Source organism: Corvus kubaryi, unplaced genomic scaffold (genome assembly GCF_017639235.1).
Source record: "Corvus kubaryi isolate FWS band 111438036 unplaced genomic scaffold, C.kubaryi_AGA036_p1.0 37398, whole genome shotgun sequence".
Classification (NCBI taxonomy): domain Eukaryota; kingdom Metazoa; phylum Chordata; class Aves; order Passeriformes; family Corvidae; genus Corvus; species Corvus kubaryi.
In genome coordinates this window covers 6,893,437-6,920,693 of record NW_024581137.1, presented here as the reverse complement: position 1 = coordinate 6,920,693, position 27,257 = coordinate 6,893,437, and the positions used below count along the sequence as shown (strand labels likewise).

Genomic DNA, 27,257 nt, shown 5'->3' with positions numbered 1-27,257 from the left:
CTCAAAGAGCTGTAACACGGCATTGTGGGGATGGGCTTCATTTACACTACAGTTAAAACAATATAAATCTGCTTTACATCAAAACCTAATACAAATAAGAACCAGGGCTTGTATTTCAGGTAGAATAATATATTGGGTATGTTTCTTCTAAATTTAGTTTCAAGAGAGTAGGAACTAAACACAGCTACACACTCTTCATCTTGATAGATCCATGAAAGGTATTTTCAGTCAAAAATGATTTTCAAGTTTACCAGAATTAAATTAAAAAATAGTAAAAGAGCGTGTCTTTGCAGTTCAAGCAGGATTTACAATTAGAGGAGACACAGCAGATCCTTTGTGCCTTTGTTTTCCAGACATGATAGCTATTGTCCAGTCTGGCCTCTTGCACAAGGATGAACATCAGGATGCACATGGATTTATTGTCCTTCGTAGAAAAAAACTATGACACTGCTACCACAGGGCAGGAAGAGATTCTAATTGATTTGTAATATCCTACAGAATTATGGAGTTTTGTTAGCACGTCAAGAAAGACACCTGATATACCCATGGAGGCTTCAAGTGGACTCTTGCTCTATTTCAACAGAAATTCAGTAATTGTCATAGAATCATAGAATGTTAAGGGGTCGGAATGGACCTTAAAGACCAATTGGTCCCAACCCTCTCTGCCATGGGCAGGGACACCTCTCACTAGAGCAGATTGCTTAAGACTGTATCCAACTTGGCTTTGAATGGGTTCACAGAATTTGAATGGAATCATCGAATGGGTTCTAGTAAAAGGCATAGTTTCAGCCAGGTATACAGATCACTGCTGCAGAAACTGACACCTCTGATGCACCCTAATGATCAGCACCTCATTTCACTGCTTTTTAGTCAATACAGATTTTCCCTGCCTTTATATGTGAACAATGCAGAGAAATCCAGCTTAGTGCCAAAATGCCCTCTCGCTCACTTCTTCCTCACACGTGCACAGTCACACACAGAGGATATGAATAAAGCTGTGAGGTCTGTATTTCTTGAGCATGTGCACAGGTGGGTGCTACTCTTGCCACCAGCACCACCATCCCTGATGAAGGAGAGTCAGCGCTGGGGCTTGTGGACCTGTGCTCCTCCACACGAGATGAAATGCAGTGCGAGCTCCAGAGGCGCTCTCAAGAGTTCTCACAGTCACACAGGTTCACATTTGCTACTGATTTGTCTTGTGAAAGATATGCTCACCAATTCTGTTGGAATATCTTCCATGGATTTATATTTTTCCTTATAGAAACAGTGCCTCATATTTCAGCTTTCCTATCCTTCCCATTGTACCATGATCCCTCCTGGGGTGCTGTTTATGTAAGAAAACAGGTATGGTCAGGAAGGTGTCTGCTGACGGTGTAGCTGAGGTGTGTTAATCTATCCTGGAATGTGTTAATGAAACACGCTGGAGATATTACAGTGACGAGCAGGAGAGAAATGGGTGTGACATACTGAGAATGCTGGAGCATCTTACTATGTATGTGCTGTCAACACAGCGCAGATCCAGCATATGCTATTAAGAAATCATCCTTGCAGTTGCATGTCATCCCTATAATGCAGTAATTATACCTAGAAGCAAGGTATGTGTAAGTAGCATACACACTGCTTTTGTCTCTCTGTTTGACCAGACATTTGCTATAGTGAGGAATAAGCTCACAGGCTCTCAAGGCAGGAGAGCATGGGGGCTCTGGTCATGCACACCTATGTGGAGAATCTCAAGTTTTAGACATGTACCCTGAAAAATTGAATAAAAGCAGTGGAAGGTCCTGAATGCAATAGTCGGTAAAGACATGATCCTGGAACTGCAATTTCTGAAATTAGTGGCCTTTGACAATGCCAGTTTCCACCCACTCTTACATACATCCTCTAAGAAATAATTTATTTATAATAGACAGTCCACACAATGCCATAACAAAGTGATTTTATTGACATTCCTCTATAGTGATATGGTTGAATAGAAAGCACAGCCTGAGTATCATGTGACATTTTTCTGTCAATATAAGCAAAATCAGTCCAATAATGAGGACCTTTCCTGCCATTGACTTTATGTAGTCTTTAACAAAAACCATAACAGACATTTCCGTTAGATAAATCGGAAGCTGCAGGGAATTTGGCTAATGGTACAATATTTACTATACCTAGTATCTACTATCTACAGGCATCTGTTTTTCTACTGGAACAAAAGAACTACATGACTCACTAGTGAGAAAGTAACAATCCAATCTTTTGGACCTTGATAACTGGAAAACCTATCCCAGATTTAGTATATTGCAGTAATTTTATCTTTTAACAATGAACACTGAGGTACAGCAAGAATAATAAAAAAGCACCGCATTTGTTGTAGAAAGATCTGTTGGTCTGCATTTGAATGAAAGTGTTTAATCTTGACTGGGAAGCCCTATCAATATTACTATGGAGACAGGGCAAATATCATTTCAACAGAAATTAAACAGATCTCCACTCCAATTTGTCCTTCTGAAATTCCATAGACTGTCAAAGGATTAATAGTGAAGGACGAGTTTAACTCATCTCCTGTGCGTTTGTATTTTAGCTTATTTCAGTTTCAATTTTCATGTTCAAACACAGTATCCTATTGTTTCCAACTAGAGGTATGTCAACTATTTGTTACAGTGAAACTAGAACAACAAAACACAATCCCAACAAACACTCCCCTCCCCACAGGCCATCTCTCAGACTAGACTACAATCTCAAACCTCAGCTACAGTTCATTCAAAAGTTCATGGGCACTTGAGCAAACTGGGTGTAAAACGTCCCCTGTGTCAGACCTGTACAAAACTCATGATTTCTCCATTAGATGTTAGATGTAGTTTGGACCATTCACTTCTTGCCTTGTGATAGCCATGGATCTCTCTGGAACATAAAAGTCAAGTTTTGAATATGCACAGACTGAAACAGAATGCTCATGAAACTTAATGCAGACGGAAGTGACAGCGTTTGCAAGGTTTAGACCTGACATCTGTTAACACGAAGATACAGATGTTAATACTGGATCAAATCCTGCAATGCTGATGTGGTTGAACAGTCAGTGAGACTACTTCAAGGCGGAAGACCTACAGATGATTAAAAAAACCTACTTCCATTCTCTTATCCATTATCTTTCCATTCTCTTATCTTCAGATTAATGCTAGTAGGGCAACAGGATTTCAAAAACAGAAATACCTCCTTCCCTCCCTCTACCATTAATACCATCATGACAATCATTTTGAGAAACATATGGACCCTCTAAAACCGTTGCCAGTATTCATTGCTCCAACTGAAAACTAGAATTCATGAAAGCTGTCAGATTGGCTCTTCCACTTTTCACTTGCATTTTAAAAATCTACTGATGTTGATATCGTATCTTAATCTAGCCACCACCAGGTTTAAAGGGAACTGAGGTGAAAGAGCTGAAAAGATTATTTCACTGTAAGTCTGCCCTATGGAATATCTTCTAGTCTTTCCTGTGGGGAAACAATGACACCAGAATTTCTGTAATCAACAGTCAGTGTTTTACAAATAAAGATGCAGACCTGGGGAGTAACAGCACTTGAATCAAAAGATGAACAAGGAAGGGTACATCTTGCCTACGCACAACAACAAAGTCAATTAATTGCATAATGGGCAGGTTAAATAACAGGCCAAGGGAGGTAGGCTCCTCCCTCTCTCCTGTTAGCACCATTCACTGCCTCACTCTGCCACTGCAATGCCACTTCAGATGCATGGCTTTCCCTTCACTCCAGGCTGGGACTGGATCCTGCCCATGGCATGATGCAAGGAATGGAGAAACACTGTGAAGTGTTGATCCAGATATCCTAAAGATCATGTCGCAGTTTAAAAACCTATTAGGGTAGGACACTTGGGAAGAAAGAGGGATAGGGCTTGAATGGCAGAATGCAAGAAAAGCCACATACAGCATTTTCTTTCTCTTTGTTTTATGAAAACAGTCAACTGTCTCTATTCCTGGCCTTAGATCCAAAAAACTTGCAAGGAAATCTGCATGACTTTGTCAACTCAGAAAGCAACTTTTTAAAAAAGTATTAGGCTGGGTGCTTGAAAGACAACTTGGATCAAGGATTTTGATGGGAAGTAGCTGGCTATGCTCTGTGTTTCCCAGAAGAGCAACACACAAGGTGCTCGACATGGCATCTGCCAAACATAATCTAGTTTAGTGTGTGACGAGTGCCAGAAAATGTTGTGAAGAAGAATTTCAGGAGAAAGCCTTCTGTATTTCATTTAGTGGAGCTTGATGCTGTCTCTGAAATACAAACATCTTTTATTATGCTACAAAAAATAGTTTCACTTTTTCATAATAAAATATAGCTTTAAAATACTAAAAAAATTTAACTATACAGCATTGTAAAGATTGGAATTTTTCCCCACTTTTTTACTATGTTAATGAGACAGCTCTTGATTTTCCTTGGCCAAACATGGACCAACCAGTTGGATGCTTCTCTTTCTTTTCTTCTAATGTTGGAAGACATCCAACATTTGACATAGTACAGGTAACTTTATAACATCACCAGGAATAAATTAAGAACCATACAAGAATCACTGGATTTGGGGGCCCAGAGGTGAACAGGCAGGGATTACATATATTGGAAGATTTCATGTTCAGTCTCTCCATGTTCTGAGGGAATTCATGTGCACATGACAGATGCTCTGAGAAAAACATTGATTTTTCCATCTCTCCTGTGCAGTGGGGCTGGTCACGTGGAAGAGAGCTCATTTATGGAAACACTAAACATAATTTTCAGTGCGTGGTACAATGAAGCTGGCCTGTAGCTGCAGTCTCTGTTTGCAACTGTAATATAACAACAACATACTGTAAAATAGATTCTCAGTAAAAGCCATACAGTAAATTAGTATAAAAGTGGCTGAAATGGCACAGAAATTGAATGAATGGGGCAATTTAAATATTTCAAATTTTTTATGTACCATTAACAAAAAAGAAAAAAAAATTTTTTTGCTTAGAAATATATTTTTGGGTCCATCACCTTTCAAATACCTACTGACCTAAGAATAAAAGCAGGAGAATGATCTACAACTTGCAGAATGCAGTTTTTCAAGTGTGATGAGGTTCTGTATAACCACCATAAAAATATATGAAAAAGCAGAGTCCATTTTTTTTCTCTGGAGAGAAAAGATGAATTAGATGTGTTAGATCTTGAACTGGTCTCCTGATTTTACAGTGATCTGAAGCATAACTAACACAAAACTACCAGTAACAAGCCCCCACGGGGTGTCATATTTCATGGAAGCTGCTAGACACTATGATGTTACTTTCTCACTTACCTTCACAAATCTCACTTTGCATTTCTTGCATCCTTTAACATATTTAGTGTCAGAAGATACTCGGTATTTCCATTTCCCAGTTAAGACAAACACTTTCAATCTGAGATTAGTCTTGGAAAACAAGGGCAGCAAAGATTAATGACTAGAATGTAATCAGAGCAGTGAGGTTGACTGCAACAGCCTCAGCAAAATCCATCTGAAGACAAGCCTACTGCTGTTTTCCTTTTTTTTCCCCGGCTTCAGAGTTGGAAAGTACACCAAACTGAAGAGGGTTCTGTCTGCAGTAAGAAGAGCAAGATCTTTAGTTTAGTGGTACCTAGTATGACTGGAGCGCCTTTGGGCTTCCTCCAAGAGGATGTGCAACAAAATCTTAACCCCCAGAGAGTTACAGTTCCCTTCATACCTGACAAACACCCTCATTCACTGCAGCTTCTCATTTGACAGACCCCAGACGAAAACATTCTGTCTACAACAAACCACTCTTGAGGATATGCACTATTCCACCGAACAAGAAAAGATAAACAACAGAACTGAAAACTGCCCCCAGCAACCATAGATTAGCCCAACCTAACAGAAAATAAATGGCTTCTGACACAGGGGATGGGATTGTCTAGACTTGTCATTTGGAAAGGAACATTTTAAACATCAGAAAACAGAGATCTGGTAAACAGAACCCAAGGGTATTCATAAGAGTAGAACATTCTACTTACTTCCCCTTTTCCTTGTCATATACAATACCAAGGTAAGGGAGCCTTGTCCTTTTTGCTACATAATAAAACATCCTTCTTGAGTGTGCACAACCTTGTGCTTCTTGTGTGGTAAACATTACAATGGAGATGCCCCTCCCAATAGCTCTGAAGTGCAAGTTCTCTCCAGTACTGGCAAGCAATAATCATAACAATCGCCGTTATGCTTTGCATTGCATTACAGGTTGGGGTTTTTTTTAGTTTTTGAAGATCTTATCTGCACCATGTATCTGGGTCAGTTCCAGCTGATGCAACTGATGTGGATCATGAGTTCACATATAAAAATTTCAGTTTTGCTCATAGGTGTTTTTCAGATGGACAATACATACAGGGAAAATAAGGATGGATGATGATATATTTGACCAGCTCCTAGTACTGGATTCAATGATTAAGAAGTAAGATGGGCTGTGATTTGATTTAGAAGATATGGGTATATAAAAGCTTGGAATGCTTGATGAGGTTTTTTTTTTATTTTTTAATCAACGTAGGTGGAAGTAAACATTTATTAACATTTGGTCAAGTGTAGTGTAACTTGCATTTGTATTTTCATTGTTATTAATGGAGGTATGTAGAGATATACAGAAACCTTGAGACAGTTGTTTTTCTATTGCATACAGACTAGCAGTCCATTGGAAACAGAGGATGAAAGCATGAAGGTTAGATCGTAGAGGGCTGCAGTTCTTCATGCACAGCTTTTGTTAATCTTGATTTTTGTTTTGTTTTCAAAAATAAAAACATGGGAAACCAAGATCAAATGATGGTGGACAGGAAAGGTGACATCATCAGCCATAAAAACACTAGAAGTGCTTGAACCCCGTCATTCAAGTCCAAAGGTGCTAGTTTCTTCAACAGCTGTCAGCAGCTTTTCATACAGCATAGAATATGAGGGGTAAGGTGGAAGATCCAAACGGTTGAAACATGTGTGTGCCCTGCAAAAGGAATATATGCTACATGTTAAGCTTAATCTAAAAAACTTGAGAAAATAAGAATTGAGAAAACTAGCTCCTACTGAGACTCAAGACATTGAAATTCACTCAAAGTAAAACTCTTGAATTCCACCAAATATGAGGTACTGAAATGTAGGTGCACATACACATGAATACTTCATACAGAAGACACAAGCTAAGTATCAACATAACATCTAATATCCCTGCTTCAGATGTTGCAGGCATCTTGTATGGATCTTGAGGGAGAAGAATGCTGGAGGTCACCAAGGAGCTGGGGTTATAGGGCCTGACAAACACAATGTGATGGACTACAGTGACAGAATGGGCTCAGCATGTGTTTGCAGTGAGGCAGGCCTGACTGCTAGAAGACCATTCAGTGATGTGCTAACTGAGGAAGGAAGGCTGCTGAAAATATTCTTGCAAGTCAGCTGTTGGCCATCTGCTGCAAGTCTGGCCTTTAAACATAATTTATTTGTAGTACCCAAGACAAAAGCAAAATATTCTGTGCAGAGCAAGCTGCAAACTTGATGACCATCTCTTCCCCCAGTTTTACCATTATATTTACCTGCCATTATATTTACATTGGCAGCACCTTCAAAAGAAGCCATGGAATGGGTTCCATGTGTGCCTTCACCTTGTTGCAGCTTTTCTGGCAGCAGCAACTAGACCCAGAGGCAGACAGCGCTTCACTGTGTGAGGTGCCATACGAATGTGGAGTAAAGAAACAGTCCCTGCCCCAAAAGTTCAGCCATTTCAACTGACTGAGAAACTGCACAGCTCATTCAACAAATGGATGTGGGAGGGACACACATTTTCAGTACAATAGTTTCAGTTTTTTTCAGTCAGCTTAAGAGTTTTGCATGATGCTAGCAATACTTCTATTTCCTCTTCCTCACTCTGAAAAAATGTGAATTGGCAAAACTGTATAGAAGGAAATGTAGCCTCAATGGCTAACAATGTCTAAGCTTCTGGCCCCTAGTATTTTTAGAAGACATGGAGTTGTTTTACTTCTAGCTCTTCTATCTCATACTTAATTTAACTCAATCTCAATGCTATTTCTGTTACACTGAAGCAGCAGAGCTATCTTGGAGAAAACTACATGAAACCATGCTAGTCATCTCTTAGGCCACCCACAAAGTGGGAAAGACATAACGCTAGTAGATAGGCTAGCCTGAGACTTGTAGATTCAGAGGGAGAGTTTTATCAAGCACCAGTGGTGAATCATTAAAAGCAACATGGCAACTGAAATAGCCAGAGGCATGTAATCTTCACTGCATTACAGGATTCCAATTAGGAGAGCTTTTACCATCCTTTTTCCCCTTCTGAATGAAGATTTGTTAGCTGGTCAGTCTCAGAAGAGAGTACAATAAACACAGAATTTTGTGGAAATGAGCTGGGAATGCCTTAGTGAAAAAGGAAATTAATAAAGCCACTATTTAATTCACGTCTTGAATTAAACATGCAGCTCATGTGTATTATCCATGAGTAGCCCTGCACTGTTTATTGTTTATCTCAGCTATCTTTGGCAACGTAAGTTGCTTCTACAATCCATTGGCAATACATATCAATCACTGGGAGTTAATTAACAGAAGGATTCTCGTAGCCCATTCTGAACATGTTTATCACAGGCAAGACAGCCACATGAAGACATAGCCAGTCTTGAGGAGCTCAGCTGCTGGGCTCCAGAACTGGAAGAAGCATAGCCATGGTGGCTCAGGTGTGGATTCTGCTAATGTAGTTTTGCAGAACCAGACCTCTGTATGGTACTTAACCATGGCACATTTAACTGTTTGAGACAACAGCATCTCAGACATGGCTGTTGTGCATCCTATTGTGGGGTACAGATGTATCCACAGCCACTGACTCTAGTGTTTACTTTCTTGCAGACATTTATCTTGACTGATCATTATCCATCTGATTTCACACCGGTTATGAAACAACCTTGCAATGCTGTTGACTTTTAGTCATCCTTGACCTAGTCAAACTCAGAAAAAAGATCAATTCCTTTTCTTACTATGAGGTTTACAGATGTGGGCTCTTCTATAGACGGTCTCAAGGAATTTATTGTGGCGAGCAAAGAAAGGAAAAAAAGTTAACATGTCTAGAAACACTGAAACATTTTGCCAAGCAACACTCTTGTCTTCGCCATTTAAAAAACTACAGAAAAAAATACTTGCACTTCAAAGAAAGGTCATCAAATTTGAAATGGAAACAGCATTTCAGGAGCACTATCCAGGTTAGGTTCTACCTACTTATGGTGCAAACCACAATACATTGCTAAGGGCAAAATCTGAGTTCATATTCTCGTTTGTGAAACTAATGTGGATCTACTGCAACTCCAATGATGCCTGTGAAGCCCACTCAATCTTACATAAAGATAATTACATGTAAAACTGTCTGGTTTACATCATATATTGTGTGATACTGCAGTACACAGAGCAATTAAGTCAGTGATACTTTCCATAATACCCACTGTTGTCTAACTGTGTCCCATCCTCCAAAGGGGTAAATTCTTCCTGAATCATGTTGGCCTCCTACTACTGATCTCAGTGAGAGTGACTACAGTAAGCACAATCCAGGCAACACTTGCCACACATATGGGGGTGAAAACATTACATCAGTAATGCAAGAAGTAGTCACAGCAATGAGAAAATATTTCTTCCCTTGATTTAAGCCTCCTACCACATAAGCCTGCTGACATTTGAGAGGGTGTTCAGGGAATGTGAGTCCTGGAATAAGAATTACATTGGTAAGAGCTTTTATGGGAAGGATTCTGGCTTCTCCAGAAGAAAATGCAAGATAAAGTAATGTAAACCAACTCTGACCCTCGTATGGCCTCATTCTCCAGTAAGTTAAGCAGTAAATGGACCACTTAAAATTTCATTCTTCCTGGCTGTCTGTCTTTATTGCTTAATATAGTTTTGGTGGGCTCGAACCTTTAATCTTGCTCATTCTTCACAATGCTATGCTATTTCTTTTCTTCTAAGAATTCTTTCTAAAAATTATGAGTATAAGCTTTCAAGATTTTTGCATTCTTCTTTTCTTTTTCACTTCCTTTATTCCCCATAAAGATGAGAGTCCAAAGGCAGTAAGAGTGGGCACAGAACCCCACCCTATCTTAATTATAGCTTGAAACTATCTACTAAAGTAAGGCTTGCATTCTAACATAAACATGCCTGTCAGGCAGAAAGGGGGCAGTTCTCCTTTTCACCTTGCTTTTATTAAATGAACCCACAAACCCCTCTTTATCAATCTCAGAACCCACAGGCAGCAGCTTTTGTTCCTTTTGCCTGTAAGAAGGAACACTTACATGCTGTCTGGGAATAAGTGTTTAATAGACGAATGTAGATTTGTAGCTGATGTTGCTGTTTTATTTGAAAAAAGAGGAAGGATAAGAGGGATGGGATATAAGGAAAGGTAAGAGACAGCAAATGCCATGCACTCAGTCCATCAGGAAAGAAGGAAATTTTGAGAATAAAGTTCTTTGTAGTCATACACAATCTTTTTAAAAATTATTATATGGGATTCCATGGTGATTAAATACTTAATCATCCAATAGAGAGGAACAGAATTCTCTTACAAAAGATCAGATATTTACTAGCACTGGTAATCTGTATAACACATAACACACACTACACTGCTGAATGAAAAGCTCTTCTGATGAAAGGGTAGTTGCAGCTCAGCACTGTTGGGAAAAGTGACCTCATTGCGTCAAATGTGATTATTTGAATCCCTGAGATGCATACTGAGGTCCGTCCTTACTTGATACTCAAACAGACATGATCTTGGAGCTGGCAGGAGTTTTTGCCAGGTGAGGAGCACAACCATAAGGTGGGACAGTGGCATTTGTAGGCACCGAACACTTTTGCCAGCTGAGGATTTAAAAAGACTGAACTGTTGCCTCCTATAGCTATAGTAGAAAGCACTGCTAGTTCTTAGCACAGGTCTGTTTTGGGCCAGGAGTTCTGCTCAAACTAGTGGCTTTTCATTAGTGTTTGGCAGGGAACGAGAATCCATTCTTGATGAACTACTACTAAAACTGATTCAATTTAAAGACCTGCATGACCCAGAAGAGGTGAAGAGAGGCTTTCTGCTTCAGAAGAGGCTATAGTTGCAATAAGTCTCCAACCATCTCTACTCAGGCAACCAGTTAAATATGTAATGCCTTCATTTTGGGGCAAAGCTTTGCATATTACATAGGAAGAGTAAAACTCAACCTTGATGAACAAGTGATTGAACCTGCTATTTTATATGACAAGCTACACCAGTTTGGAAGAACCCATGATGCAGTTTTACACTGACAGGTCTGCAAAGCTGGCAGTCTCTTTGGAACCTGCTTTAGGGTCGTCATCTGAAGAGCTGGGATTAGAGCAGCATCTCTGAGCTGTATGGTGCCTCAACTTTCTAACATATGTGATCTCAAAAGTAAATATAGATAGGAGTAATGTATCTGGCACATGTGCACGCTCCAGAAATAAAGTACTGGTGTAATCTTACTCTTCTTTGTCTTAGATGAACATATTACAGCACAATTACCCTGTTCATGCAGGGAACTGGTACTAACAAACAAATTCACCAATTTAGAATGAAGTTACTGGATATTTAACCTTCCTGAAAAAATCTTCCTTATCTTCAGTGCTTTCAAGAAGCACTTTAAGTGTCATGTATCAGTGGTCATTCTTTGAAAAGTGTTTCATTTTAGAAATTTATATCATGCCTTTTTTCTGGGCATACCATGTTGCTGCTGCAAGTGCAAACAGAACTGAACTATCTAGTTTAGGTGGTTTTGCTCACTATAAGCAAATGGTAGTTGCAGGCTCCATTGCAAGGACAAGATGTAAGGGAGATTTGCCTAATGACTTCAGCCATCTGGAGCAGAAGTAAGGGATAGAGAAAGAGTCATGGACTCTTCTTATAGAGCTAAAAGTTCTCAACACTTTGTACAGCAGTTAGAGAGAAGAGGGAATTTGTTGTGGTTTATTGTAAACAGCTAAGTTAGTTACACTCATGTCACAGGACTAACAGGCTCACAGGATATGACATACGACTTTTTTTTAGCCTGTAAGTATTAAGTATGTAAATAAATATAAATAAACATGGGCAAACCATAATCAGGTATTTAAAAAACAAGGTTTAAATAATACTCATTTAGTTGCTAAACTAAGGATTTAGGGAACCTCCAGGTTTAGCCTGTGTGTTTTACGCATTTCTTAGCACTGTGTATACTTGGCAGCACCCCATAATTTTATAAAAATGCAGGCAATAATTCATGGCGATCAAGCTGTGTTTATTCCCCATGAGCAAGTGTTGTTCCTTTTTCCCCTGGCTAAAATGAATGCAGAGCTCTAAGACTTCTAAAAAGTGCTACCAACTTTCACCTGGAAAGGAGGCCTCTTTCAGGGAGAGCAACTCATTCAGAGAGCAGCAGACAAACATAAAATCCTTAATGTGAATATCTCGGGGCTAACTGAATCTGGGTCAGAAGTAATGCCTAGGTTCACAAAGAAAGTTAAGCAGAGCAGAAAGGGGCCAATTACCTTTTCAGAACTTGATGGGTCAGCCCAGGGCATTTTCTGTGCATGCACCAAGGTCCACCCTCCCCTCTCACCCCTTTCCACCCCAGAAGGAGTGCAAAGAGAGCTCTACAGAAATGCTGCAGTCTGTGACTGCTGGTTGCTGACTGTCTACAGGCAGGAAGGTCCTCAGTAAGCTCTGAAACCCTTACATAGAACCTGACTAGATAGATATATATATATATACTGTAAAAGGAGGATCTGGACTACAAATAGCAAACTGTTGCTTCATGTAGGCTCTGGCTTCATGTAGGCTCTGGCTCTCCATATAATCTCCGTAGAGTCTTTATGGTAGATGGACATAAATCAAAATGTACCAGCTGTGACTCAGCTGAGCTATTTCAGAAGTCTGTGTTCAGGTGAGATGAACTGTTCCTTAAAAACACTTACTCCCATTTCCTGACTTTAGAGGGAGTCCCCATAAGATGTCAGCTCTGAGTACCTTCTGACATAGTGCCCTGGGTCCAGTTTCTGCATCTCCCCACTGTATGAGCATGGGCTTGAGCAGACTTGGACTGAGAGGGTGACCAGATTTGGACCTTCCCTCTCCAGAGGACTGAGGTTTGCTCAAGTCCATGTCTTATAGTATGTTTCTAGGTAAACAACACGGAGAGCAAGTAATGAGAAAACTGGACCAGACCCTTTGTAAATTGATTGACTGTATTTGCGAGGTCTATGAGATGAAATTTTTGCTCTGTGCCCTAAAAGTGGCCTCCTTTGGAGTGTAGCTGAAAGCAAATTATAAGAGCAAGAAGAAAGCATCCTTTGGAGGGCACACGTGATATAAAAGGGCCACTGTGGCAAAAGTATCTCAGAGGCACTGAAATGCTCTGTAATCCCAATGGGGCAGAGCCTCAGGCAACTGTAAGGACATTCAAGAAAAGGTGACTCACTTCAGTAAGGAAGGATGAGTGCTGGTCACCCATAAAGCAGTAAAACAGAACTCAAAGCCGAATCCATCATTGGCTGTGCCATGGCTCTCCTGGGTGGCCTGAGACAAGTCCACTCCTTTGTGCCCCTGTCCCCTTGTTCTGAAAAGGAAGATGACTCCTCTGGGAAGCACTGCCAAGTCTGTTGATTCTGTATGACATTACAGCTCATTTGCTCCTAGCTGGCTAACTGAACTAGATGCAACAAATTGGATATTATCACCATGTGGTCAGAAGTCCTGTCACTAAGCTTCTTCATTACAAAAAAGGGGAACCATCAGACTAAATGAAGGGAGTACACTCAGGTCTCTAGACAAAACTCAGAGGCAGATTTTGGCTTTCATGTCTCTGTAAATTCATAAGTATTTTTATTAGCACTTTGGAAGTAAAGAGAACAGAATCAGTTGACAGGCCCCTGTTGGGCTGAATCTGTTCTAGAAGCGAAATAAGAGAACTAGGTTTGAACCCACGGAAACCTTTATCTTAACCATTTCCAAGGATTCCAGGAAGTTTAAACTGAGCCTGCAAATCAAAAAGACAACAAAATAAAACACTTTCCTCTGAATGTAATTACAGAGCAACAAACTGATAATTGTTTCTTTGTTGTTGTTTTTTTAGGTGTCCTTACTGTATTCATTAACTGGCAGGGAGATGCAACAAAGTACCAGGCCTATGTTTCTCACAGCAATTCTGGTACAAAGTCCTGGTTGGGACATACCTTGGGAGGGAGGTTATTTTCCCCCATTTCTCTATACAGAAGCGCCGCAGGCCGTTGCTCCCTCGGAGAGCAGCAAAACCCTCGTATGGCACACTCGATGTTCCTGTGACGAACTGTAACAACCGCAGCCTCTGCTCATTGTTAAACCTCTCCACAGCTGCCCAGAACCACCGTATCACTATGTGTCCATCATGGTAACCTACACCAAACAAGAAAAATTAAAATCACTCCCTCCTAACTGGAAGTGCAACACTGAAATATGCTCCCATTAGCATGGGGCAGTTGATCTCCTACTGGAAAGATCCTGGCCTACCAATATATCTTGTTCTTCATGAGCAGTAGGTCCCAGCTTCCATTTTGTCCTGGCTATGGATACTATAATATCACTAACTCATTTCAGAACCTGAAACTCAAATATATACTTGAGGTACACTCAGGTCTCACTAATCTCTTGGCAAGAACTGGGGTTACATGCATGAGATATTAAAGACCAACTGCAATACGCCACACAGAGTGAGTCTTAACAACTTAACACTGGTTCCCAAGTAAATTCTCTTTTGGATTGCAATAGTGTTCAATATACGGAGAAGGGTTTGCTGCCACAAGCCCTTCCCTGGTAAACTTCCCCCGTGAGGGACTCTGTGCCTTGGTTTGTGCTAGTGAAAGCCAGCATATACCAGGCTGAATCTGTTTCAAAAGTTAAATAGAAAAATGTAGGAGAATAACTTTGGAGACCAGCTGTGCTTGTGGTAACCTGCGTATTTCAAGGTAACCCAAAGGCTGGGCAGTGATCAGCAAAGACTGAAACCTTGTACTTCAGGGGAGGATATGTGAATCTCAGGGACTTTCCACTTGTGGTGCAGAACTGGAGGATTTCACATTTTTCCATCATCCAAGACAGCCTGGATAAATCATTGTTTAAAGCAAAACCAGGCCAAGCAGTAGAGAAGGAAAAAAATCCAACTTGACATAGTTTAGGCTGAGGGGACAGTTAAGCAAGATATGTGAGTTGTTGAAATGTAATTGGCAACTGTGAAATTCAGCTCCTCATTTTCAGCTGCCTACTGAAGCCAGGAGGACTTGTGGAACTACTTTCTGTGAGGCCAAGAATTCAGTCACAGTCATCTTAGATGACTTGTAACTTTTAGATCTAATTCTGCAAATCCTTTTCAGTCCTTAATAGTAAAAACTCCTGCTAAGTCTGCAGGAATTGAATAGATAAGATCCAGAGAGAAATAGCAGAAGCAATTTCAGTAGTGTAACACCAGAACACCCGCTGATCCAAACCTGAGATCTTACTTTTTTTTATTTCAGGAGTTATTCTTCACAATAACTTCCTGGACAAAAGAGGGCATTTCCCTTAGGAATGACAGAAGGAAAACATGGAGCAAGACTTCCATGTTTTAGACTGCAACAGGTCAAGATAGTAGTAAACATGAGCAGGCAGTTTACCTCCACGATATTCTGTGTTGTTCCGCCAGTCATTGAGATCTATCTCTGCAGTGCCAGCTATAACTAGCTCCAGTTCTCTGGCATCAAAAACAGAGACAAGCCTGGAGTCTACAACCTGGAACAAAAACGTAAGCACAGTTCAGACTGGAAATGAAGCGAAGTCATAAACCTATGGTGCTGGTGCCCAGCTCTTTATCCTAACAAAGTCTGAATGTTTGCATTCACATGTTTGTGTATGATTAGGGAAGGGCAAGAATAGGTGACTATGTGGGTTGGTCAGCAAAGCCACAGGTTTTCAACCAGTCCTTGTAGCAGCTCTGCCAGAAAGATGTTCTCAGATCCAGGTCTTCAGCAAAGGCAAATTGCAAAATCCAGGGAAAACAGTGGAGCAGCATCCAGGAATACCACCAGCAAGATAACAGCTTGCACTGCACCCAAACACTGACTTTACTGGAACGAATTCCTGAAGATACAGTGTGTTTCATCAGCTTCTCATCAAAGTGTACAATTCTTCACAATCTTCCTTTCCCAGGGGCCCCTAACCCTAACCCAAAACCACAACATGGTAGAACAAAATTTGCAAATGCCTACTTCTCTTACTGTGTGAATGGAAAGCAGTGTCCTTCTTAACTCTTGATCATAAGTAATGCTTTGTCATATTCAGAAGACACATTTCTTTCCTTTCTCCTTTAGTCCTAAACATGACATATGCAAGGTCTCTGTCTCTAGAGATCCAAGAACTCCAATTCCTTGCTGTTTGTGTGTATTTAGCTATTCTCTAGGGTACCAAGGAAGCACAGTTTAGCCAGGGTGCTACTCTCATTCACATGAGGAAGGGATGACTGTGGAAGCATCACTTTGTTACTCACTTCGTAGAAGCCACGGACCAGGGCCTCTGTTTGCTGAACCACTCCTCTTTCCACTCGCCACTTAACCATTCTCTCAATGTACTCTTTTTTGTTCTTTTCTGTCACTGCTGTATTTGCTCCTCCAGATTTCAACTCTCTTTCAGTCACCTACAGAACAAAGATAAACAGTGGTGTAGCAACGTATGGATCATGTTGTGTTTCAAACACGAGATTATCCAAGCAATAGTACAGGAAACAACAGGATGGAGAGACAATCACAGCATTGGAATAGGCAGACTGCTTTTTGGGAACTGCCAACTGGAAGGGATATCTACTTGTCTCTTAAGCAACAAGTGTTACCCTTCCCCAACCGCTAGTAAAAGTGTTTACTCGGAAATGCCAACAGCTAAAGAAAGTATCATAAAATGAATACTCCAAATACACTACCTAAAACAAGACCCGTACAGCTACCTTGCACAGGTAACAAATAGCCACTGAGGGATTCAGAGTTTTGTATCAGCCATCTAAACCTGAGAAGAGTTTGTACTGTAAATAACTTTATTTTAAGCAAGAGCTGCAGCATTTCTTTGCATTTTAATAGTTAATTTAGTTGGCTTGGGTTACTAAGGCTTGAGATTGAGAAGCGATTGAAGGAATCAGTCTGGATCCTACCCAGCAAGCACATACTCCTCCTCCCATGTGACAGAAAATTGTATTTGTCTTGCAATTGTTTTCACATTCAATTTAGTGGATTTAAAAAGAAGAATATTTTGATCTCCTCTTCAGTTTTCTGCTGCTATAGCAATAATGTCCACCACCAACAGTAAATGAACTGTATGAATACGTATTCATTACTAGTATTATTTATATTATTATCTATTTATTAGCCCAACAGACAGGACACAGCATAGGCAGTATTTAGGTCACTTTACTTCAGGGACCTATTGCAATATTATGAATTAAGAAATATTGACTGAGTCATCTAATCTGTAGCTTTGTTGAGAAACAGCAAAAACAGGTAAAGCTGGATGGAAGGAGTTAGGAATTCTTAGCTGGTTCAGGTTAAATTCTCAAACATTAATCATTGCATCACCATTATACAAGCAATGCTGCATTGTCCAGAAAGCAAGGTTCTGGCCCAGCTGCCATGCTGTATTCTTCAAGGCTGCAAGGCATTAAGATACATCTGCAAAACCAAAGACTAATTGTTGTCTAGCTTTAAGCATGACCATAAGTCTAGATGTTCAAAGTCTCTTTCAAGACTTCCCACAAACATCTAGGAAACTATTGATTTTTTCAACTTCTCATTATCCATATAAATTCAAATATAGATAACTATTAGTTATCTATAATTGGAGCCTAGCAATTAATAGTAATGTGTCCCTATTTTGGGCCCTCTATCTTAGAGGCATTAACCGCAGCTGTGAGCTACAATTCAGAATCAGGTTTCAGAGTAGCAAGAAGACATTTCAACCAATCTAGCTCATTCCTTTTACCTGATGGGAACAATTGCCAGGGCTCAGAGACAGGCTGTGCCCAGAAAGAGAGCTCAGAGTAAGGCCTGGAAGAACATTTTCTACCAGGTAAAAGCACGAGAAAGTACTTTGGGTCTTGAGCAACTGACAGGTTTCTGTCTTATAAGTGAAATTCTCAAGTTGTCATTGAGTCCCCACCAGTAAAAATGTGTAATGCTCAATTTGACATTTTGTCACTGCTGTTATGGGAGTGCTCCAGGTTCCAATGTGCAAGAAGGCTGGAACTGATCTGGAGTAAATTCTAATTAAGAAAGTACCAGAAAGAGGATTTGGCCTGAAAGCCTTAGAAGTTCAATACACATCAGAGATGAAACAAGAAAGAAAATATGAAAGCAGCAGTGACTGGTCCATAATAAAGTCATTGTGGAAGCAGGACAAAAGGGCTGTAACCATCTACTATACAGCTTCTCAAGGAGTCAGTATATTTCTTGTTTCCTTTACCCAGCCCTTGAAATCCAGCTTCCCAAATATTAGCAGAGCTCCCACTGTGATCTACACTTGCATGTGCACCAAGCAAAGCAATGCTCAGATGGCATTTAAGTGGTCAGATACTCCTGGCATGGAAGAATTTCCAACTAGAATCCATTTGTGAGCATAAAATGTGACAGCAATTTCTTTGTTATTTTGCTCTCAGCACTTAGCAAATTTCAGGAGGGAAATCTTACTTTCACTTAGGACTCTTGGATTCTGACGGTTGTAATTCACAGTGAGAAGCAACTTTTCCCTCCATCATTAGCTCTAGCAAGGTTAGTGTCCAGTACATAGGAAATAATGTACTAGACAACAGCCTCAAAATCTGGCTTTTAGTGTTCTTTTGCTTTCATACAACAGTATCTACAACAGATTGTGATTTTTTTCTATTCTCTTTGGAGCAAACTCTTATCTTCCACAACAGACTCCTATGTAACTGTTTTTCCTTTGAGAAGAGTATAACAAATAACTAGCGTGCCAAATGTAACTCTCAGATGCATCAGAGCAACTCAGTTCTTGTTGAACTCTGTAGTCTTCCCTTGTAAATACAAATTTTTCTCATCTGCCTTTGTGAATATGTCTGTATGTTTCTGCCTGCCTTTGTGTATTATTTTTATGTAGCCATACCTTCCAGGGAAACCACTGTACTGTCAATTCAATGTCATGCAAGCTCTCAGTTCCAAGTCCATGAAAAACTCCTGCATTTGAGTCTGTGGAAAAACAGTGTTATGGTTCCTACAGGGGTTCCCCACTTCAATTCTTCTGCCTCATCCTTTTCATCTACCCTTAACTCTGCTTATCCTTTGTAACCTTTTGATATATGCAGGCTAAATTCAGTTTTAATATACCCCCTGAAGCCTTGCTTGGTTTCTGTTACTTTCAAGCTCATAGCTGAGCAACCCTTTAACTCACAGGGCTGGAATTCCTCCCCTCAGAAACTAGTCTAACTTTTCCCTAGTTCACAGAACTACCCCAGGTTTGTGCAAACCCCTCCTGGAAACTTCATTGTCAAGTGCTGAGAGCCATTCTCTGTATATTCCACCTGATCTCTCTGCTCCCTTTGACATTGTGTGTCTGTTCCTTACAAGTTATCTCCATCCCCTGTAGTGTTTGGTGAGCTTGGTTCTTCAGCCTCTCTAATTGTCAGTATCTCCTTGGATATCCTTAATCATGGTCTGAATATTGCTTTGAATGCCTCCAGGGCTTTCCAGAGACAGTTATAATCCAGAATGATTTGCAACAGCAAAGAGCACCAGGGCTTCAGTTCAACCCAAAGAATCCCACAGGAGACACTTATTCTGGTTTCCAGACTGCACTTAAGCCAGTGTTGTGCTCTACTTAAGGCTATAGTGACCCAGATCAGCCAGGTTACAGAGAATTGTCTGATTAAGGCAGAGCTGAGCTGTAGAAAGCACAATAAATGGATGTATATATCAAGTTGTTAAGTAGGGGCAAGGTAAGTAAGAGACATAGAAACTAACAGGGAGATATTAGACAAAATAATGGTGAGGGTTGCCAGGTCCTACACCACCTGTTGAATGTTTTTTATCCCTCCTAACCCATCCTTTCAGTCACGTCAGCTTTAAGTTACATTGCTTGCATTTCCCAAATGCCACATCTGTGTGAACTACACCCTGGAGAGAAGAGCTGCACTCCAGAGAATTCCTCATGCTCATCAGTGTGTGGCTCAATAGGCCTCTAGGGGGGCTGGTATTGTATATTATACACCTTAAGAATAAACATCTGCCTTGGAACAGGTGGCTTGAAAGAAACAGAAGGTAGGAGAAGAAAATGTTATTGAAAGGCTAAAGGATCTGTTCTGACAGAAAGATGTTCATCATGCTCAACTTTGTCAGCTTCAAATTTGCTTTTCAGATGTTTTGCATAGCTGTGCTCACCTGTCCAAACACCTCCTCATTCACTGTGAAGGTTAGATCCAGGATATCTGTGATATTATTATCCTTCATCCACTGCAAGCTCTGATGGAACTCTTCATCCAGGTACTCTAAGTCGCTTAAATCACATGGCCTGATTGTGAGACAAGAAAAAAGGTATGACCCTGTGACTACTGGCAGGATGATTTCCTACTAAGCATGTGAACAAATTTACTGAAGATCCATCATAAAACTGAAGTTCATTTAGTTTTGCTAACATCAAAGCCTGTTTCACAGACCCTCTTGAAGCGGTTCTGTAACTGTTTGCTTTGCATAGCTGGGCTCAAGGCCAAATCTGTTGGCTGCCTGCATTATTTGCAGTCAGAAGACACCCCTGGGGCTTGATTTTATGTGGATTTTCTGGATGCCCTGCACGTCACAGCACATGTGCCCCTTCAACCCCACCATGCTGTGCCTGGCTGCTTCCATTACCTATCATCTGCCAGGCGAGCATACAGGACTGAGACAGGACTGGCAGACCAGGCAGCCTAAATTTCTGCTAATAAGGAGCCATCCTTGTCTGCTGAAAGGACAAGTGAATATTATGAGCAACCTGGTTTCAAATTCCCTAAAGGGGCAATAAGGATGCAGGGAGAATCCTAGGTTTCAGCCTATTTTCAGACTAGGTCAGGTACAATAGAGATATAAGTGTTTGTGCCCCAGCAATAATCATAGTTTAAAAAAACTAACATGATAAAGAATTTAAAGGACTGTTAAGACAGGTATCTTTGCTTATTTGGAATCATCTTAACTGATAAACTATTTCAGCTAAGCTTTATTCTGCTCTTTAGCATTTAATTGCAGTCTTGAGTTAATACTTACGGCTTTTTTTATTGTTGCAAATTTTATGTACCTTGTCTTACTTCAGTCTATTAATTAAAAAGAGACTGATTGTCAATCCAAATTACTGTTATAAACGTCAAACTGAAAGTAATGCATTATTGGTAGCTTACGCTTACTAAAATAAAAGACAGGAGAAGACCAAAAAAACCATTCATTGGTTATATCTACATTAACATTATTAATTAACCCAAGTTGTGTTTTAGAATGAAAACGTACTCCACCAGTGAGGCATGACAAATTATGTACTTTTTGCTTGATATAACCTCCCCCTTCTTTTGTTACTATTTTTCATTCCATCAAAGATGTTTTTCAGTCTTCCACTAGGTTGAATCTTCATAACTCTTCATCAGTAGCAAACTCTTGAATTGTGTGTCAGTACTTTCTAATGTGTGTTTCTAAATGTCATATATTTTTGTCAACATAGTATTTATGAATGGTAAATTCTTGGAGAAAGCAAAGAAAAATTAAAATGTGTTCATTTTCTATCGCAGACAAACAAACCAACAGCAGAAAGAACTTGAAGGTCAATGTACTCAAAGCAACTCCCTGAGGGCCTGTGTCTCTGCAGGACTCACTGTGGGATCACAGTTTCTGCACAGTTGCATGGTTATACTCACAGCCTTAGTAGTGCTTTGTAGAACGGCCTTGTGAAGAAAGCATCAAGAAGGTACTGATGAATGAGAGCAAGGCCAAGAATACGACCGCTGAACCTGAACCTGTGAAATAAAAATGCAGAGTAAATGAAGTGTAACTCAAGACTTCCAGCATAGAAACTTACACAGGTAGCAACTGGGTCTTGTTTGTTTGTTTCTACATTAGTTTTCTGTTATAAACATATATTATAGTATTGGCTTCTCGCAAAGTATTAAAGTAGATATTATATAATGTTAGAAATGCTTTTTGCTGTGTGGATGTAGTTTTCTCTCGTTTTAGCAAGAATGTTAGCAAGTGTGAGCAAGTAAGATAACCTCCAAGGGAGCAGAGGATGAGGCCCAAGGAGCTGCTAATCAACACTTTGTCCAGAGAACAAAAGGGCCCAAAGGCTGCTCCGCCCGGAGAATGGGCGGCCAGGAGGGTCCGAGAGCCGCTATCACCGCTCTGCCCGGGGGGCAAAGAGGCCCAAAGCTGCAATCAGCCCTGACTGCCTGGAGAATTAAGAGATCCACCCTACCATCGACTCTTACCTAGCGGGCCCAACCCCAAGAATCAAAAGAAATAAAACCACAAGGCCGAAGACTACGCATGCTCTAAAAAGGCGGACCCAAGGAGTGGCCATGCAGAACAATTCCTGGAAAAGTTTTAATATGAATAGAGAACAGACAGTAAAAATGGTATAAAAAGGACTCACCTCGGGCATCAGGCATGCTTTTGGCAGAGCGCCAAGGCACCCGGCCGTTATCCCTTTGCTTTATTTTATGTGTCTCTTTTTGTCTTTGTATTAAACTCTTTAAATTCTAACAAGAGAGTGAACCTCGTTTTTCACATTTTCCACATTTATTCCCTGTTTTTTTTTTTCTGAGCAGATACTTAATGCCACTCCTCCCATATCTGATCAATAATGGATCTCCTCAATCCAATCCACCTCCTACTGTACCCATACTTGCAGCTGGCATGTTACATGCTCTCCTGTGCCAAACCAATGAACACTCGCCTTCTGTGATCTCTTGTTCAATGTTCTGATACAGACTGACTACATGCAACACAGTATTTGGCCAGGGAAATACTGTAATACTGCACCTCAGCAGAACAAATGCTATCTCATAAGAGCTGCAAAGGATATTTGGAGACTCAGTATATCCAGTTTCTGACTAGCTACAACCCTGTCCGAGGTGAGGCTTTAAAGTACTTTAATAGCGTAGTGAGTTGACTTGACAGGGGAAAACTGAAGTTCAAATAAGCTAACTGTTGTGACCAAGGACACATTAAAATCAGCATCTAGAGCTCAGGCACACTGTTCCCAGAGCACTTTCTAAATTCTGCTGCTCAGCTGTTTTCAGTATTTACACACTCCTGTGTTTGTTTCTGTGGTGATGCGATACCTTTATTGTATTTTTATATAAGTTTTCTGTACCCAGTGGTTCATCCCTACCTTCCCCACTCCTATTCCCAGTTGGTTTGCCCCAGACCCAAGCCGCTCCCCCAGTGCTCCCTACATGGTTGTTCTCCTCCCCTTGTTCTAGCTCTTTCCCTATCAATCACCCAAACCCCTCCTGTTGTTCCCGAAGGTCCAGTGTCCATCATCTGAAACCTCCCAGTTTAACCTAATATGGTCCCCGTCAATCCCCCGAGACCCTACCCCTCTAGATACCTCCCCCTTTGGAAATCCCCTAAACCTCGATGTCCCATTGGGGCATGTGATCCCTTTCCCTCCTCCCCTTGGGGCTATTGGCCCAAGGAAATGTCTATCCTCGTCCATATCCCTCCCTTAGAGATTTCTATTGGTCCCCAGTTAAGCCACCCCCATTGTAACACCTCCCTTTATAAGAGGTTCCCTGGAGCTGCTCAAGGCTTGTCTCTTGGGAGTTCCCTCCAATAAACTTGGATTACCTTCTGTGGCAAGTCTCCTTGCTGCTTTTTATCCTCTCCCTCGTCGGGACTGCTGACAGCCACTGTGCCTGGAGCTTCAGCTCCCCTGGGCAGAGCTGAACTCCTGAGGAGCAGCTTTAAAACCGAGAGCCTCCAGCTGCTCCCCACGCCTGTCGCACACCGCAGGGGCTAGCCTGGGCAGTGGTCAGTGGCAGTCATTGTGACACGTTTCTAAGAACAACAACCCCCAGCCTCACTACAAGTACACTCAAATAGTGCCCTGCCCATTAAAATCTAGGACTTGCGATGATAAACTCTTAAATTTTTCTTCCTATGATTTCTCCTATGACTTATTCTATATTTTTCCATCAAACCTGCTTTTAAATCAATTATCTCAGACAGAAAAACACAAAACTGGTGTGAGTCCAGGTGAGTTTGATTTTTGTAAAAACCCCCAACACCCAATCAGAACTTGCTTATTTGTAAAAAAGGAAAAAAAAATCCAGCACCCAAAATGTGAGCACTCCAAGTCTGAACTGACTGATAAGGCAGAAAAGTTTTATTGAACGAAAGATGAGAAACATACCAAAAAGTGCAGAAACCATTCCTTCCATTTAACAGGAACCAGTGCAAAGACCTCTCCTGCACATGAATGACACGAGTCTGATTGTAATAAAGGTGGCAAAGAATATCTGTTCAGTCAATTTTATGCTCATGGGACAGAACAAGTGCTTAGCATGTCAAATGGGGCACAAAATAGCCTGTTGTGGGCCCAATTAGCATTTACATCACCACAGGAGCTGCCTCCAGGTCCCCTGAATCTGAGAAAGGTACTTAGATACGCAGCTGACTGGCCACAGAAGAGTGATTATATTACCCCTTACAGCTGTTTCCACAGTAGCAACAAAAGGCAGCTGTTTGGTCTAGTTAGGGCCTGCTTCACTTCACTTGCGCTCCAGTGCAAGGCTTCCAGCAAAAAGCAAGGAAAGAGGGGGGAGCTGATACAATGAAAGCACAGTGGAAGCCAGACAGCTCAAATCCCAGAAATGCTGAACCTGTAATCCATCAGTTTTATAGCACCTTCAGGATCCATAATCAAGTCTGTTTGTCCTAAATAACGCGTGTCGGCTTTTTTGGTTTTGTTCTTCACCCCCATCCATCCCCGTATGTTTTGAAAGTGACCACTGAATGAAAATGCTGGGGGTGCTCCTCACCACAGTGCTCACCCCACAGCTACTCAACTGTGAGGAACTAGGCAGGCAGGAGCCACCTGGAATAAAGCTGAAAGTGAACCGCCAAGAAAGATTTGGGAACACTGCTTAACCTAAGAAACTGCTTGAATGTGTGAAAAGCATCCGTTTTCTCCTTGCTGCTTGTATCACTTCTGCCTGGCTTTGAGGGCATTCCTGCAAAGCTGACATGAAAGGGTCATGCAACTACACCAAGGTGTTTACAGCTACAGGCACACGTCACAGGGGCTGTTAATGGAGAGCTTATTTTGAATCAGTGCCTTGTGGCAGAACTGTATCAAACCATCCCAAACCATGGACAGCATTTCTGCGTGAAAGGTCCAAGCCTGCCATGTCAGCCTAAGAACATGTGGGCAGAACTCTGGGCTGTGTGGTTCATCAGACTGGCTTCACACTTGCATCCCTCAGGGACACACCAGAGCTGGCTTGAACTGGGAATCTGACTATGGTTCCACAGTTCCAGCCCTTGCAGTGGCACTCAGTTCCTAATCCCACCTTTCCCTTTTACCCTATATCCTGTTACCCCCAGTGTATTCCCAATGCGTTTTTTCATCCATGGTTTCCCTCACAAAACCATGCTTTTGCCAATTGTTTCCCCAAAAATCCCTTTCCAGTGCCGAGTGGGGGATGAAAAGGGGGAGGGAAGAAGTTAAACCCTCTCCTGCCTCAGTTTCCCCACAAAGCATGCTCAGAGAGTTCTGTCTCCCTTCTGTCAGCCCTAAGATGTTCCACAGAATCTGATTGGACATTTAAAGACTCAGGAGGGTGGCTTGTTTTGTCTTGAAACTGTTCTTGTTATGTTTATCCAGTTGTTTTCATTCTCCTTTTATTAAAATAAAACGGGTGAGGTGTTGGGGTCCCTCCCCTGCCATGTAGCCCTGGGAGAGGGGCCCTGAGGGCACAGACACGGGGTTTCCCTGCCCCTGCTCAGCCTCGTTCCCATCGGTTGGTTTGTGTTCCCTGCGCGGGCAGAAGGACCCTTGGTCCCGTGACTGGAACAGTTCCTCGGCAGAGCTCCGGCCATGCGGCTGGAGAAATAAACATCTCTGAAACAGCTATCAAGAATCTGTCTGTCCATATATATTTCCTTTCCACAGGACTCCTGGTTTGATATATGTACGTTGCAGCATCCCCACTGCAACACTCAGTAGCAAAAGTCCAGTACTCACTGACTGGGATAAGTGAGATGAAATAATTAACAAAACATTGCCACTGCTGGTGCCTGTCAATACAATATGCTGCAGACCGTATTCTCTGGCAGCTCCGTATCACCCCAGAAGACACAGTGCTGTATGGCCAAAGCATGTGAGCTCTCCAGCCCACAGACCCTTCTGCCCCTGCACAGAGCTTTGGTATCTCTGCAGAGACTCGCTATACTTGACTCTCTTCTGAGGAGTGGTGTAGGAGAAGGTTCTCCTACTGGACAGGGCCTGGGACCAGAGACGACACTCCTCTGGTCCAGCACTGAAAAACAAGGACCATGGTAAGCCAATGGATACCTATCAACAGGAGGTATTTGCTGCCATTCTCAGATAACAAATATACAATTTATCTGTGTTCAGGTCCATAGAGTTCATCAAGCTGCCACTACACTCAGACAAGCACAGCAGTCCCACTTAAAATATATCAAAACTTACAAAAAGGCGAGAAGAAACAAATTGCCCTCCTTAGAAAAGCCAGTTAAAACAAAGCCAGACTCTTGTGTTTATTTCTTCCTGAAGGATTTAGAGCACGGGTGAGATTTAGAGGTGGGTAAGACAGTCCTTTCAGAACAAAACAAGTTTTCTTGACAGAATAAGCAGCACAAAGGTAAATCCTACCTGGAGGGCACATACCTTCCTTAAGCCTGAATTACACTTATCTTTCCAAGGAAGTGTAAAATGCTTGATTGGTTTCTTTCTAGCAGAAAAGCTAGTTTGGGAGAGGTGGGGAATGCAGGGCCTTGCTCTGGCCTTTTCTTTCAACACCCTTCCCTTTTGGAGACAATGATTGAGTCTGAGTAATGTGCTCCGGCAGAGAGGGGAAATGCAGGAGGGAGTTAATGAACAGGAAATGGTGGAACGAGAGACAGAATTAATGAGCAGTGGAGCTGCTCTGGTTTGACTGCCTATTGACACCGTTTGTCCACTCAAAAAGGACATTGTGTGCACCTGCTTTCTGGCTTTTAACAGCACTACT

At 41.4% G+C, this 27,257-nt stretch overlaps 1 protein-coding gene across 10 annotated transcripts in view; it reads right to left on the bottom strand.

Annotated features, from left to right (window-relative positions):
• Positions 1-1,919: 1,919 nt before the first annotated feature.
• The window catches only part of HECW1 (HECT, C2 and WW domain containing E3 ubiquitin protein ligase 1), a 266,897-nt gene continuing 241,559 nt past the window's right edge, over positions 1,920-27,257 (bottom strand). For 4 of the 10 annotated variants that reach the window (XM_042043484.1, XM_042043482.1, XM_042043483.1 and 1 more), the window contains 6 exons: positions 21,921-22,019; positions 20,425-20,554; positions 16,542-16,688; positions 15,673-15,787; positions 14,221-14,419; positions 12,855-13,604 (listed from right to left, as the gene is read on the bottom strand). In XM_042043484.1, the coding sequence (XP_041899418.1) occupies positions 13,463-13,604; positions 14,221-14,419; positions 15,673-15,787; positions 16,542-16,688; positions 20,425-20,554; positions 21,921-22,019 (832 nt within the window). In that variant the 3' untranslated portion in view covers positions 12,855-13,462. Of the gene's footprint in view, positions 6,983-12,853; positions 13,605-14,220; positions 14,420-15,672; positions 15,788-16,541; positions 16,689-20,424; positions 20,555-21,920; positions 22,020-27,257 lie in introns of those variants that run through there. The other 6 variants (XM_042043486.1, XM_042043487.1, XM_042043490.1 and 3 more) reach the window with 4 other exon arrangements.